This window comes from Ptychodera flava, chromosome 18 (genome assembly GCF_041260155.1).
Source record: "Ptychodera flava strain L36383 chromosome 18, AS_Pfla_20210202, whole genome shotgun sequence".
Lineage (NCBI taxonomy): Eukaryota > Metazoa > Hemichordata > Enteropneusta > Ptychoderidae > Ptychodera > Ptychodera flava.
Window position 1 is genome coordinate 27,459,442 of NC_091945.1, and position 17,097 is coordinate 27,476,538.

Consider the following 17,097-nt stretch of genomic DNA (forward strand, 5'->3'; position numbering starts at 1 on the left):
AAAATTCAATTTTGTCATTAACTCCCTTGTTCTAAAATTTGAGACAAACATTTTGCCAATTTGTTTCAAATTTCTTCTAATTCACTCTCTTACATAAGCATTGAAGGTCATCTTGTAGCATATGAAAATATCTGCATCAACTTTTGTGAAAGTGTAGGTGTGTTTTGTCTTGAAAATTTTTTTTTTCGCAAAACTCTTCATTCTACAGTGATCTATGTTAATTTTTTTACAGTTCTTTCTGGTTAAACTTCACTCAATCTATTTAAAAATGCTCTATTTTTCCACAGGAGGGATGGAAGGCATTTCAAAGCACACTTTTTCAATAACTAGCTACGTCTTTCGCAAGATGGCGTCATATCGTCATGGCAATGGCACGCCCGTCGCCACTCTTTATCAAGACACGAATTTCGCTGACGTCTCAATTCAGGGGCCGATTGTTAATTTCAACATTCTGAAGCCTGATGGCACCTACGTTGGATATGCGGAGGTAAGGGTATCACCATAGCAACAGCTTTGACCAATATATGCTCACTGTGGCCTGGTATTAAGAAATAAATCGTACAAAGCAAGAGAAAAATAATGATTGCAAGTGATCAAACTGCGCGTCTCTCTACTCCACAACTCCCATCAAAGCCCGTGTACTAAGCTGATCGTAATGCTCCCTCAACCCTTGTAATCATGGCTTCCAGAACGATTTGGCTCGATGATACCCCCGTGGGGGATTTGGAAACGTCATTATCCACCATCACCGACACACACACACAGAAACGATTTCAGAAATAATCTCAACAGTTTCCCCTTTTGTAGTCTGAGCTCGATTTGAGATGATTATGCGACTGTTAGAAATTACAGACAATCTGTGAAAGAAAAGCAGAAGAGGTGGTTCGCCTCCACGGGCACGGGAGTTGAGTTTCTTCAAAATGGTGGAGATTTTCTTTGATCATCTGTAGGGTATACTCAGTCAATTGCCAACCCATTAACAACTACCTACCCAGTAGAATGCCTTCTTTTCCAGTTAATACGCAGGACCTCATACACAGGGCCAAGTGAAAAAATTCAAATAACCTGACCCTGTCTATATCAAAAAAGTTTGTCTTTAATTAGGTGTACCTGCCTCCCAGATCAGTATCTTACTGAGAAGGTTTTTTGGGATTTCTGTATGTTCTAGGTTTTGACTTCATACTGGAGGGATTTCTTTCTCATTAACTTCATATAATTACGTCTGCTGAATTTGTACCAGACTGTACGCACAGTTCAAATTTAGTCACTCTTTGTGACAGGAACATTGTCTGAGATATGTTACAGCAGAGAGTGCTGTTTATCATCTGACAGAGATTGCTGTCGGCTAGCGTTCTAATTTTCCTATGATGACACATACTCGCCCTGGATTTTCAATTGTTGTAATTTTCATTCTCATGTGAGATGCACGGCTACCGACTGTGATTCTAAGAACAGCCCACCAACGAGCAGAATGCAAATTTCCTGTCATTGAATCCCGCCAAAATTAAAATCATACCTTCCTTTTCAAAATTTAATCAGATTCCCATCCAGCTTATGTAACTAGAAAAGCACTATGTGCTCCACATTTTGGAGACAAAAGCCAAGGGATTTCTTGGTTCTTGCAAATATCATGTCCAAATTTAGCCGGTAGAGGGCGCTCTCTGACTGGCTAAGCTGTAGCAGTACTCCATTACAGTGTGTCATCTAACTTTGGATTTCTTGAGGCAATTTAGAAATTTAAGAACCTTTATTAAGTGAGTTCTGCACCAAAACATGCAATAAGTAAAACTTTCCAGAGTTAATATATGGTAACACCGTTAGATTCAGAGGCATGGCAAATTCGCACTGGGAACACACTGCTTCATAAATTGCTTTATAGTTAACTAGTAGATCCGTCCGGCAGAATCTTGAAAGTTACACTAACACAAGAGAGGAAAGGTTTTTCTTTCAGGAAGCAGACAATTCATTTCATTTTAATCCCTTTGCAAATGTAAAACAACTGATTTTGTGAACACAGGAAATGAACCGTGTCAATGTACAATTGAAAAAAGGAACTGCACAGTGTCAAAACGTTTGATCCTTCAGACCACAACACAAACACCAGGTGTTTTGTAACATTTTATACCCAAAGTAAACTCTTGGACAAGATTATATTTTTAATTTGAACTGCAAATTACAACTCACTAATACCACAGAAAACTTTGAAAACTATAGGGCAGCTCAAGAATAACAAAATATATTTTTGGACCTAGTGTATGTGTTGATGCCTAAACAAGCACCCACACATGTATATATACATACACATAGATGTATATTTGATTGAATGTTGCTCCATTATAGGTCCGTAGATGTATACTGTATTTAGTTTAGCTTATTCAAAGCAAACCATTATTTCTTTTTCTTAAAACAAGCTATTAAATGTACCACAGGTCATGCTGTGCATATATACCTGATATTTCATGATGATGTGTCAATCAAAAATTTGTCCAAAAAATTCATTGCCAAATTTGGAAATTTTTGTGACAGTATCTATGTAAGAAGAACTAATTTAGACTAAGTGAGAACTAGCCTATTGTACAGGAAGCAAGCATTGTGGAAGATAAAGATACCACAAGTGACAGTAGGCGGGAAATCTGTGAAAGATGTCGTACACTAGAAGTCATCCATTTTAGGTTTAATGTAGTTTCAAAGTCTGATCACGGCATCCTCAATTTTGGAACAAGACTTTATGAATTTAGCATAAAAGCATTCCAAAGACTTTTTTTCTCTAATGCTAGTTTCTTTTTTTCTATAAAAATGTCCACAACTAACTATTCCCCAAACTCTGTTCTCACAGGTCGATAAACTTGCCAGCTTACACGACATCCACCTGAGAACGGGCTGTTTTTGCAACACCGGTGCCTGCAGACGATACCTGGACATGACCTTGGAACAACTCAAGCAAAATTTTGATGTAAAACACGCTCTCTCTCTTTTACACACACATCCATCAACAAATAAAAAAACTACACGATTAAAAGCTCTTTACATTGAAATTATTGCCTTTATTGTATTCTGAGGAGCAAATTCAAAGCCACAATATGATTCCCATAAATTTTGAAGTGGAGCTAAAAGTTCACAATACAGAACACATGCATTGAACAGTCAATAGTAGATGGTAAACTAGATGTTGTTTGTATATGAAGTTTTTTTGAAGTGAATTTTGCAATTTTGGTACAAATAAATGCATTCACAGCCATGAAAATGTAATGCAATGAAGAACAAAAACAGTTTGCCATTGTAACAGCTTTCTCTTCATGTTTACTTTAGTCAACATATAAAACTAAGAAATGTAATCCATTTCAACATCAAAAATCTGATGATATTTCCAGTCTTTGCAGATTTTTGACAGACCACCTCTCTACAAATTTACAGAATTCATATAAATACTTGAAGAACTCTTTGAAGTTTTAAAAGAATTCCTGCACTTTGAGTTTATATTTAATTCTGAAGGTGTCATGCATATATTCACTTTCAAGTGAACAGAATGTGTCAAAGCATTGCTTTCAAACAAGATGTATTGGACTCTGTTGTTTTTGAACGTAAGTGTTAGCATATTATGAGACAATATCTCTGATTTCGTTAGATCTGTACTTTCTTTCAGGCCGGTCACGTCTGTGGTGATGATTTTGACCTCATTGATGGTCAGCCGACTGGTTCCGTACGCATCTCGTTTGGTTATATGTCAAACTACGGAGACGCCTGCAAGTTTCTCAGCTTTATTGAACAGTGTTTTGTCATCAGGAACTGCCAAGACGTTCCCTATCAGCCATCTGTCAGCACGAGTGTAGAGTCGGAGCTTGGCATCATCAGGAGAACTCTAGATGACTTCAAAGTTACAGATGGTGAGGTCAACAACATAGCAAAGGATAGCTCAAGGGATGACGAGTGCAATAAAACGTCCTCATCGGCGATGGAGGCAAGAAGCTGTGAACAGGATAATGTTGGGAGTGTTGCCATGGAAACAGAGATGCCTGACAGGCAGAGGCAGACATTGGTTGCCATGGCGATGGATAACAAGATGAAAGATGGGGAGAAAAAGATGAAGTTGACCAATATCTATCTGTATCCAGTAAAGTCATGCGGAGCCATGGAGGTGAGTGGAATTTGCATTCGGGGGTCAAAGGTCAAATGTAATAAGAAATGAGTTTTGTTTCAACAGTATTCTTTTGTGATCATATGTATTTTAATTTCACTTGACTTAGCTCCAAGGAATTGTCACCCTTTTACAAACATCTCTTGTGTATCAGAGGATCAATATTTACAGCTTTTGACAGTATTTTCATTATTTGTTGGGTCTAGAAAACTATTATATATTTTTACTCCTTTTTCCTTTCAAAGTGTGTTAGAATGCTAAGTATTAGCAATGCAAATACAAGTCATATGGTACAATAAACAATCTTATTGTTTACAAACAAATTCTACCCCAGACTATCATTCAGCTATCCACAGTACCCCTGGACATTACACAATATGCTGAACAGACTCAATTTTGGATAAGAAGAAGTAAATGTATTTTACAAACTTAAACAAAAATACTGGAAAATACAAGACAAGCTGTTTTCTTGATGTAGCTTCTAAAGTATCAGAAGGATTAAGTTACACTCTCCAGAAATGTTTTTTTTTTGCTCACAATCTCATCAAAAATCAGATGTAGAGATGGCAACGTTTCCACTGATGCTTGTCCTTTGCTGTTTTCATTTAGCTGATAGTCACCTCATGAGCAAAACTTTCGTGCCATTATTTGTTTCAACATTTTTTACATTCTGTATATTGGGAGAATTGTGCATGTATGATTACCAATTTTTGATATCCGTGTGGTGTCTGGTCACGCAACTTTGTGAAACAACCCGAGAATTTTGTGCATACAAAGAAAACTTCAGCATTTTCAGTAAATGGCAGGAGATTGTGTCAGCACCGAAAAGTGATATCTTGTAGTTTTCAATTTTTTTCCGGCAGTTACACTTCTCTTCAAGTCAGTCATAAATTTACTGTATCATGAACATGAAACAGGATTGACAGGTAGATAGAAGGATACTACATAAAATGATTCAGCCGCGGGGGCCAATCATAATTATTTTGCAAAACACAGTCATTATAATTATACCGGAAAACAGGGACATCATGATTATACACTGGAAATGTACCTCATCAGATTTCAGTGTTGATGAGAGAGCTGGGCAGGAGAAAATGTAAGAGTTCACACGAATTAACCCTTTGAATGCTGTCATTTTGCCCCACCAAAATTTTAGTGCAACATTTTACCAATTTTATAAATTTTTCTGTAAGTTTTTTGATAATTTTAGACCAAATGGACATCACATTTCATTTGCTACAGGTTTTTATCAAAATTTGGCAAAACTTCTGAAAAAAAATTGACTTAGTGGATATTTTATAAAGGTGACAAAAATTGACTTTGGCGCTCAAAGGGTTAAGGAAATCTAACATCAAAACAATCAGAAATTGGTATAATTTGAGAAGCCTGTCATTCAAAATAACTCATTATGGCAAAAGTCAACTGGTTTTGTCGCTTGCTGTTTTAAAAAAAGAAACTGCTGAAAATCACAAGTAGACAAATTGGTGTTACTGTTAGACAAGCAGTAATGACACCATTTTATTCCTCACTTTCATACTTTTTTCCATATTTCCTCTCTGTTTCTTTTTTTTTTGGTTTGCTGTCTTAGGTTTCAGAATGGCAGACGGGACCGGGAGGATTGCTGTACGACAGGACGTGGATGATCGTCAACGAAAGCGGGGTCTGCCTGAGCCAGAAACGAGAGACGAAAATGTGCACCATCAACCCATTCATTGATCTGGTCAAGTTGCAGCTGATACTCCGAGCAGAAGGTAGGATTTATCAAACATTCAGATTTAGAAAATTTTTACAGAGCTGGTTATTATAGTCACATCGCCGTATGAGTATAACCTTTCACCCATTACTAAAATGAAACAATGCTATTTATATACGTATTTACTAAGTTATAGCTTCCACGTACGAGACAGAACTTCAACAAAGTTTTGCTCAAACTTTCCAAATCATGTCTCAATTCTCATGTAGTGTTCAATTCGTCAACATAGCCTGTATGTGTGCAATATGCACATTATTGTTGACAAAGAAATTTTAGTCCGAGAGAAAAAAATTAATTTATTAATAATGATATTGCTTACTGTACACAGTGTGTTCTGTTGGCATAGGTAATGCAAAGAAAATGCAAGTCTTGTTTTATTTTAAACAAAATAATGAAGGTATGATTAAAAATTACAGCTACATTCTTCCTTTTTTACATCCGTTCGTCTTCAATCTCTTTTATTGAAAAACATTATGAAAGTGTAAATATGATCAAACGTTATAGCTATATTCTCTGTTTCCACATCTGTTCTTTTTGAATCTGTCATCTTTGCTTCCATCCCTCCTGACAGCAGATCTCGTCACCCCAGAGTTTAACCTCTCTATGCGGATCACATCATTTGTTACAAGTAACACGTGTGTATAATTACATCAAGTCGCACATATAATCGTTTAACGACTTGTCATCATTTGTCTCTGTTCATCATCCCTGACAGGGATGGAACCACTGAGAGTTCCCATTTACACGGAGAATCCATCGGGACAAGACAGACAGCTGTCCATGTGTCAGAGCAAAGTTTGCGGAGATAGGTGAGCTTTAACACCGCAGTGCATTATGGGTATACCGGGCACTGATCATCAGAACCCGATCGTTCAGTATCCAGACTTTATGTCACTTGAATTTACAGAATTTGACCTTGATAAATATAATGTTTCCAATACTTACTGTAGACACCAAAGGTTGTTTTCACATTATTGTATGATCTCTCAAGGGCAAAATATATTTATCTTACCAGCTTTGAACTTAATAAGCTATGTGTTGTGTATTTGAACTTGATAACACAGTTTTAGGGAATTGTCACTCATATGCATGTGAACTTGCCAATCTAATCAATGAGCATGTATGTCCTCAACAAATTAAGTAATGTAGGTACAGGATCATTTTCATCAACTTGATAAAGTTAATATCATGAGGGTGCTAATGTATACTATTGCACCCAAATCTCAAGTCCATTTATAATAAGATATTGACTGTGTGGGGAAGATGTTTATAAGAAAGATCGTGATAAGTTTGTGCTCAAAACTTTACAGCCACAACATCTTGATTTTGTCCCTTGTACACCCGACACAGACTTCTTGGAAGACACAGGGCCATGCATGTACATTTGCATGATTGTAAAATCGGTGCTCACCTGAGGGTACTTTTAATGGTGGAGATAAAAAAATTCCCCCTAAGATAATGTTAAGTAGCACCACAGCCAAGTATGAGGCCAGTATTTTTCAGTCTTGATGGCATTTCCCAACATTCAGCAATTGCAAAAATGTTTCCATGTTTATGATTTATCATAGCAATATGATGCGATAATTTGTAAACTCTTCTGAAAAAAGATTGTAGAAATAAGTTTAAATTTAACTGGCTTCCAAATCTAATCAAAGCGATTCCCCTCCTTCCAGGATCCACGGAATTGACTGTGGCAGCCAGGCTGCCGACTGGATCTCCTCATATCTGAGACGTGCCTGCCGACTTATTCAACAGGACCTAGATCACAGCAGACTATCAAAGCTCAAATCAGGTAAAGTGTTAAACAGCTGCTTGGCTCTCTCCATAGATAAGATTGCCCTGTCAAGAAGGATTATATGATAAGATTGAGCTGCCAACCAGATTAACACTGATACACTACAGGATTAAGCAGCCTTGGTAAAATCTGATTGTTGCTTGTACAAATTTAAAATCTTAAAATGGTAAAAGCGAGCACTACGTGTTGTTTTCTGGCTGACAGAAGAGAATTCAAAAGAAAGAAACCTTATTTTTAGCTCAGATTTGTCATATATGTATGGCAAATGGAACTCATCTGAAGGGTGGACAATCAAGTTTCACTATCTGTATTTTATGTGTGTCTGTGTGTCCGGTCGTCCGTCCATTGCATCTACTTAAAAACAGCTATGTAGAACGCATTGATATTTAGTTCAGAGATGCATTATGGATATAAGAACTCAGGTTGTTCAGATCAAAGTGCAGTCTCTAAAATAGAGAAATGAGGTTGAAAATTGTGAAAATGTTAAAAAACCTAGAACTCAAAAACTCAGATAGAAACTGGGAGTTTTAAAACATAGTGGTATCTTCCGACAACTGTGCAAATTGCACCATGTACCGTAGCCTTACTCTCCACAGTTTATAAGGCACAGTAGTTGTAACCTGTAGAAACATTTTCGTTATTTTTGTTCAAGAAAACAGTTTCTTTTCTTCTTCTTCTCTGAAAAGTCTATTGATATACAAATTATCAGCCCCCATCAACATCAGACTTCATGTACAATATATATTGTTGACAAAATGAATGCTAGTGAAGTCTTGACTAAAATTTGAATAGATTTATCAGACTTATGTATACATGTAGAGGGTGTGTTGTCAAGTTGAACAGAAGATATTGTGGTATAACTTTTGGAGCAGAACAAGAAACCACATTTTACAAACAAAAAGTTTTGCAAAATATTCGTCGCAAGTTACAGCTAACAGCTCTGTACCACTACTGTAAGCAAATTGCACCTTTCGGAACAATTTGTTCAAGTCTCTCAGACTCACAGATATACAATAACTCCCTTCCACAACAGTAAAAGAACAGCTAACTGAAACAAATCTGTATCATTAAATTTTTTCCAAACTGAACTATTTTCTGTGCAATCTTTGAACTTCAATCGGTAAATCAAATAGCAATTAAAATCAATACAATAATTACACAATAGGCCAGTGGCAATATTATCTTAAACAATGACTGTGGGCTTCCAACATCTTAATGATGTATTTGTACTGTAAAACTATATTTTTCTAGAGGAGATAAGATGGAATGATAGGTGAGGTACATTGATGATTCACTTATCAAATGTAAAATCTTTGGTAAAAAGTGTTAGCAAGATATTTATCAAATGAAAATATTTATGAAATAATTATAAAATGAGTGATTATCATGATATATACTCAGTGTTGTTTTCTTGATTTTATTTGTCATTGTTGTTTTCATTAAAATTCACTGAAAATATCTTAACGATATGCCAAGGCCATTATACACCAAAAAAAGTCCAACTTTAAGACCCAAAACAAAGGAAGCTGTTGGCTTTCGGAAACGATGGAGAGGAAGTCGTTTGACCACCCATGTAGTGAATGTGTTACCCGGAAACGGCAGCCTCCCATTGTTGCTGCCTAGCAACATAAGTAAGTCCCGTCAATACGGGCTTCTTCCAGCTCTTTATAGCGTTGTCATTAAGATGGCTTAATTGTACTACGTCCAAATTTTCCAAGGTCTCTTTGCACGACCCTTGCGTGACCCTACATCCTGGTCTTTTTTGTTGGTACGAACCTGACAGTGTCAGTTAGATTTCAAACTCTGCAATAGCCGGCCCTACTATTCAGCGTGTACATGCTCTGCCTATAATCTAAGAACAAAAATTACATTTCCTCTCGAACCAAAGTAAGAAATGATGAATGCTCACCGGCTATACAGACCAGGTCACACACGGGTAATGAAGATAAACCAGTATTTCTTGTCCCTGAAAGACAAAAAATGCCCTGTAAAAAAGTGTAACTCCTATTTTATTATGCTTGCCATTACCTGGCACAGAAGAATTTGAAATTCGTTCAGTAAATCCCATCATCTAGTCTGTCTGGGAATTTGTATTCAGTGTCGTGTGATTGCTTTTACATCTTACACAGAACTGATATGACAGGTTTTTATCCGTTCTTATCTCCGCTGATGACAAATATGTAATTTTAGTTTCTTAAAATGTGGGGGTTTAAAGCTAAATGATACGAGTTCCTTCAAGATATGGAGGCAATATGACCTAGCTTTATCTGTTCGTTATTGCAGCACAGCTGAAAAGCCACTCCTGATACAGATATAAATGAAATTCAATACATACTGAAAATTAATGACTTTTGGAGTCAGTGATATTGTAAAATTTATTCGCAGTATTTAGGATGTTACAGAATATCATATCACATCACATTGAACAAAGTCCATGAAATAGTGGGTAGTTGATTATTCTCGTATGAAAGGTTGAGGAGGTGCATGTACTATAAACTGGTGCTGTTCATCCCCACCCCTCCCCCTCCCATACAATGGTTTAACCCCATCTTTTTCAATAATCAGCACAAGAAAATTTGGAATAACACAGAGTGGTTGAGGGGTTTTGGTTTAATGGTTGTGGTATTGCTCAACCCCTTCCTCCCCCATCCTGTACAATGGTTTAACCCCATCCTTTTCAATGGTTACTTTACTCAAGCGCAAGAAAATTTGGAGTGACACATAGTGGTTGAGGGGTTTGGTTTGATGGAGCCAACTTTTTCATAGCATGGCCAGTCATATTTGCCAACGTTTTCATCTGGGAGAATATTACTGGAGGAAATATATTTTCTTCAATCAAATTTAGATAATTCCCAGAGAATTAATTTGTTTCTTTCGATGGGAAATTACAACCATAGCATCTTAAATGGTACAATTTCATTGGGATGTTGTTCCTCCAAGCGTGTAGTATTTTCCTTGTAGGGCTAACGCCGAACTTTTGTCGGAAGTGTGTGCAGAGCTTTTAAGACCAATTTAATGCGAGCGCATCTCATGAATATATCGATTAATGTGTTGGCGAAGGAATATGTTTGCATTTTTAGAGATTTCTATGACAAGGTGACCAAATTTAATCAGTCTCATCTGATAACAAAATCACATTTAAGTCCTACATAAGAAATTTTGTATTTCCTTTTTTTCTCATCCTCTATTTAGTGATTGACAAGAAACATTCACTGTCTCTCGCCAACGAATCGCAGTATCTCTTGATCAATCGCATCTCTGTGCGGGATCTCAAGCATAGAATAAAGGAGAAATATGTCGCTATGGATACCAGGGAAGATAACAAGCCTTACCTGGACACCGATTTTGATGTGGAAAATTTGATTGGGCGTTTCCGTGGCAACCTTGTCATCGATGGAGGCATGCCGTACGAAGAAGATAATTGGATTGCGGTCAGCGTAGGGGATAAAGTTTTTAAGGTATAATTAACAAGAGTGAAGGAAGAGTTCTTCCAAACAAGCTATGAAGAAGGCCTTACTGTCTTTTTTACAGCAATGCACTCCCCCGGTTTTCTTCAAGGGCAAGTTGCATTCATGAATACCAACTGATCTGCCGTGGCCTTTTCAATGGTTAATGACACACACTGCTGTTGGTTAAACAAGTAAAGCTGAATTTGAGAGAATCATGCACGTCTTATCAATCATTTCTTAACATGTGTCGTGCAGCGTACAGCTCCTGTTACAAAATGATGCAGACTATAATGGACAAACAGACACCAATATTATGTTTCATTGATGAAACTATGATTTTTTGTCTGTCTTTGTCATGGATGTTGAATCCTACTCAACTAATATTTTATCCATTCTTTCCTCCCTGCCCACCAAATAATTCAGTTGATGAGGAATTTTAATGAGAGTTCAGATTACAGATGTGAAAAAACATATTCTAAAAGACTTAGATTTGGTGTGAATGTTTTTTCTACCATGTTAGCATTAATGGAAATTGCTGTGGATGAAGGTATAACTGCATTGTTGCATGATTTGTACGTCTGGCAATTACGATTTGCAGTTGGTTAGAATGTGCCTCGGGGACACACATTCAGATTCTAAAACTTTTACAATTCTTTTTCTGGTACATGACTTGTGGGGGTTCATTTTAAAGCTCTTGGTGTAAGAAAACTTTTCACTGGCTTAGTTTTTCGAAATTTGAAAATTTTATTTTTCTCCATAGAGTTAACACAGGGATGGCTTCCATTTTGAATTTTAAACGTTGGTAAATCTTGAGTTATTTGTTTCCCTTGTACCAAAATTTGCACGGTGACCCCCGATTTTTATTCGTGATTTTGAAAGAGAATGGTTGAAAGATTCTTCAAGGAAAGATTGAGCAAAAGTTTAAGTCTTTCACTTTTCAAGCGCATACTACCTTTAAGGAAGAGCTCTATAGGTCTCTGTGGAAGGTTATATCTCGATCATTTATTGCAGAGTATTGTGTATTCTACATCACGCTACCCAACTGTGTTTCCCTCGCAATGAAATAACTTATTTGAATATTTCTGACAAGCTCTTTTTTGGTTTTTAATTTTAAATATATTTATTCAATTTCATACAGTCAAGCTCCAAGGGCTTGGGTTTCTATAAGGGACTGTATTTATGGTAGACATAATTGATTAAAGGTGTTATGTCCTTCTAAATGAGTCTTTGGAACTCTAACATACTTTTTAGTCTGCTTTTTTGTGTCTACTCATTTTGCAACTTGTGGATAAATGAAGTATGAAGTCTTCTTTTTAGGAAAACTGAATTTTTTTTACCTGAAGAGTTAACTCAGGATCTAGCGGCCATTTTGAATTTCGAGTATTGATAAATTGCCGGTAGTTGGTTTCTCAAATTACAAAATTTGCATGGTGACCTCCGATTTTTATTCTTAATCATGAAGGTTGGATTTCTTAAGGAAAATTTGAGCAACAGTTTTAAACTGATAGTTGTGAGCTGTGGACTACCTTAAAGAATACACCCACAGTGTCATGGTGACAACTGGACACTGATCACCAAGTGTATATAGTCTGCAGAGTATCGTCAACAATTTCTTACACAAAAAACACCAATGAGGACATCATAAAATGGCAGATTTGTCTGATTCTGACACAACTTTCCATATAATAGCTTGTCTCTTGAATCCTTCCAACCTTCATTTGAAATGTTAATGAGCCTGCCGAAAGTAGTTCGGGCAGGACAGGTGTGCTGGGCCCTCTATCCCTATCATTATCTATAATCAGCAAAATCAAGTTCTACACAAGAAAGAGATTTTGCAACATGTCGAATTTGCTGTCACTACAAGGATTACAATAATTGGGGGAAGGAAGTTTAGATTACGGTAATCCCTCTATCAGGACAGGTGTTTCAGTGGTGTGCAAATATAGTAATCGCTTGTTTGTTGAAGAAATGCAAGATGACAGAAGAATAATATTCTGGGTCTTTATTTGCAAAGGACTCTTCAGAAAAGAGGTTTTGATAATGCAATCGATCTTCAAACTTCTCAATCTGTCCTTCAAGGTTACAGAACTTGAAGTATGAAGATTTAACCATTGCCGTGCCAATGATTCTACTCTAGTCTAGTCTGTCTCATAGACTGGTCAACTACGAGAGCCACCACTTAAGACTATGAGCACAACCAGCTCTGGTGATCTCCACAATGTGTCATTCAGCTTCAAGCTGGTCTATTCCTGGATATGGTCCTCCCATCTGTCTCTTTCTCTGTCTGCTTCGTTCTCCTTCCACCTCACACTGTAGCTTTGAGGGTTGTCTTGGCAAGCCCTGATGGTCACAAGACTTGCCCACACCACTCCAATCAGTTTCTGTCTCTTGATGATGTGTATTAAGAGGTTTTCAGGTTTCTTGATAGTTTTATGTCTTATTCTTTATCTTACTTCCTCATTGGTTGTGTAATCTTTGCAGGAGATGTGCCAAGGTCACAAAACCTAGACAAATTTTGGGTATAGTCTGCCAACTTTAGACAATTTATTTTCACTTTTCACGCTAAGTTTAATTACAGCAACATTGAAGTTTGAAGTTACAAATTTTCATTATGGATCTACATGTCATGGTTTCCATGGTGATCTCATCAATTTTACTTCAGCACTGCCGCCAATTTGAAGATCAGTCCAAAAAGAATTATTTGTAGCATGTCTGGCAAATGTTCAGGAAACATCTCTGTAATAGATATGATTTGTCCTGTAAACTTTTGGAAGTATGAATAATTAAAACTTCTGACAATCAAAATAGCGTAACATTTTCCTTAGTCAAGTCGCAGTTTATTAGGAAATGCATATTATAAACTCATCTTAAATTTATTAGCCAGGGGTCCTTTGAAATGGTAATTTCTCTATGACACAGGATGGTATAGCAGCAGGAAAATTTTTTTCTGATTGCCAGGCATTATCTTAGAGGTTAGCTGACATCAACAGTATCTATGGATTCTGAAGTTCGTCAACTGTCAGACTAACTGGTGTATAAAGTGTACAGGCACCAAAGTTCCTTTGAGTTTTAATACAAATATAAAATAACCAATATGTTTCCCCTGTACCCAAGCATGTGAAAATAGTGAGAGCTGATCCATAAGCAAGCATTGAATGTGTCAGTAGCTGTTTGCTTTGTGCAGCAAAGTTTTGTAGAGGTATACATCTAAAGAACTGTATGTTGCACCATTTAACCCACAAGGTAGAAGAGCTTGTATGAGGGCGCCTTTCATGATACATAAAGACAAACATTCTCCTCAAGATAATGTCGTATTGTTTCACAACTTGGCAACTGGGCCCAGTATTAATCAGTTTTGCCCAAGCTAGTTTCGTAAGTTGTATTCCATTGTCTTTTGTCGACTTTAATGCTTTTTTCAATAAATTTTTTTAAACCCAGCATCTCATGGCTGACTTCAAATATCCTTGAAAACTTCACTTTTGGGACAACCCCACATTATTTTCAGGCATGTGATTGGAACAGTATACTTTAACACAGGGGTGAAAGGGTTCAATTCAGTTAATTTAAGATCAGGTTTTCATCGCTTCCTTAGCTGTTGTCTCATGACCCCTCACACCGGGAAAATTATCGTCATTATTTGTATTTTTTGTCTATTGAACTCTGATATTTGAGGCATTACACGGGTTATATAGCTAACTATAGCCATAAATTAGGAAGCCAACAGTGTGTGGCCGCAGTGCGCTTCCCATGTGGATCTTGTTTTTCAAATCAAATCTTTTTTGGGTAAAAGTAATGACTTGATACATCCTCACCGGCGTAGTGCTCAATCCCCAATTGACGTACTACATGTATTAGAGCTCAATTAGCTGTGATATACTGATATTTCTGTTCTGTTTGGTGAATTCAGTCGCTTGTTCTATATATACTCCCAACATTGCGTCAAGATAATTGCCCATTGTTCAATGTCTCAATACGTCATGTTATATCTGAGTGATGGTGAATCTTATCCTTGATGACGGAATTCACATCTTGACTAGAATTCATTTCATCAACAATAACATCGCAAATTGTATGAAGTGTGTTGTGTTGGCAAGGCTTATGCATGTTTTACTTCAAGATACTTTTGGGAGGAGGATATAAATATATGTTTGTTTTCTGGAGCAAAAATAGTGAAAATGTTAGCAAACGTTATGGTTATTTGTCCCGGCAAATGGATGAATATTGGCTCTGATTCAGTTGTGTTATCAACTAAACAATGACAAAATAACTCTTTAGCATCCTCAATATCATCATTGTCATCATCATCATCATCATCATCATTTTCATCATCATTACCAACTTGTCCTTATGTATTTTCCTTGTCAATAAATGAACGAAAGAAAAATACTGCTAAAAACCTACAACAAAACTACGCAATGCCAAAACCATAGCAACAGTATAAAATAGGACGTAATAATTGACAAAGCAACCTGGATAGTTCACAAATGATAAATCTTCACCAAAAAAACAGATCACTCAATGAAGCCGTAAACAACCAATATTTTTTACATATTTACAATAGGTGTAACACGTTTTTGGCATAAGATAAAAATTTGTTGTCTACAGATTTGAGGACATATCAGGCAAATAAAACAAGATGCATAGACTGATCTCACTTTCTTGACTGTTGAATTAAGGGAATTTGTTGGTATAACTTGCTTCACATCAAAATTGTTGTTCATCTTTGCAGTCGGTGGTCCTTGTAGTCGATGCCAGATGGTGTGCATAGACCAAGATTCTGGCGAGAGAAGCAAAGAACCGCTTATGACACTGGCCACGTATCGGAATAGAAAAGTGAGTTTATGGATCCATATGTGTGTGTGTGTGTTTATCTCTTGAAAGCTCTCCATGCAAAGGTATTTGGTGCATCAGTGAAGATTATCTGGAGCTCACATTTTTTTCACATTCATATAATTCCCTCCGACTGAAAACATGTAGTACTATCTGGAAATTGAGATCCAGTGATGCAGTTGCTAGGCTACGCATCCTGCATATGTATCATCATTGTTGGGAGAGTTTAGCTGGTTATTGAAAATGTTGATGAATGACAATTCCAGATCTCTCAGAGCTCAGCCTTTTGTCATAATTTTAGGCAACCAAACGTCGTGGATAAGTGAGTGTACTTATACTCAACCAGAATACTAAGTTAAGGCTATAGACATCCTCCATATACATATTATTTTTGACAGGCACAGAAGTGGTAACTTTGTAGATTTTTTTCAGTGTTTTAATTTCAGTTTTTCTTATCTCTTTCTCCTTGTCCCATGTCTATATCTCCAAAATTTGTGTTCAACATGTCAGTCCAGCTTTTGTATCAATAATGTTAATTGATATATATGTAAGTTGTGAATATTTACAACCAAAAAATATTTGATATATTTCTGTCATCGCTCTCACCATTTGAAAACCTGTGCATCACTTCTCATTTTCCCTCATTTGTTTAAAATTCCGCACCATAGTTTTGAATTTCTATGCACTGAACACAGCAAAGTCACAACCTGTAAGATTCGTAATATCTGAATCTCTCATCAGTAGGATTAACAGACTTTGTGTGTAGCTGCCGTCCCTTCCTGATCATAAAATGCCAAAACACAGGGATGAGAACGCACTTTGCAGCTAGTCAAAAACAGAAGAATTTTATAGTGGTGAATTCATACCAAAGTGATATTTGGAAAAAAAGGAAATAAAAATTTCATATGACCACATCACTTGCCTGATGGCAAAGACCAAAAACAAGTCTTTTTCTTTTTTTCTCTCAATATAAAGTAATATACCAGTCAGTGTAATTGAGGTGCATATGCTGTTTTACCAGTATTGTTACAGAGCATCAGAGCAGCAGTATGAACAGAGGGGAGAAATCATCATCCCGGTACAACGTCTTTAGCAAATCACTGTTCTGTACTAGGTGATTTGCATTTCATATTTG

General features: G+C 36.7%; 1 protein-coding gene across 1 annotated transcript in view; it reads left to right on the forward strand.

Annotated features, from left to right (window-relative positions):
• Positions 1–17,097, forward strand: part of LOC139117284 (molybdenum cofactor sulfurase-like) — a 35,883-nt gene that overhangs the window by 13,457 nt on the left and 5,329 nt on the right. Inside the window, exons 5-12 of the mRNA XM_070680253.1 lie at positions 288–487; positions 2,837–2,953; positions 3,644–4,135; positions 5,724–5,886; positions 6,604–6,697; positions 7,562–7,680; positions 10,876–11,141; positions 15,862–15,965. Coding sequence (XP_070536354.1) covers positions 288–487; positions 2,837–2,953; positions 3,644–4,135; positions 5,724–5,886; positions 6,604–6,697; positions 7,562–7,680; positions 10,876–11,141; positions 15,862–15,900 — 1,490 coding nt within the window. The 3' untranslated portion in view covers positions 15,901–15,965. The remainder of the gene's footprint in view (positions 1–287; positions 488–2,836; positions 2,954–3,643; positions 4,136–5,723; positions 5,887–6,603; positions 6,698–7,561; positions 7,681–10,875; positions 11,142–15,861; positions 15,966–17,097) is intronic.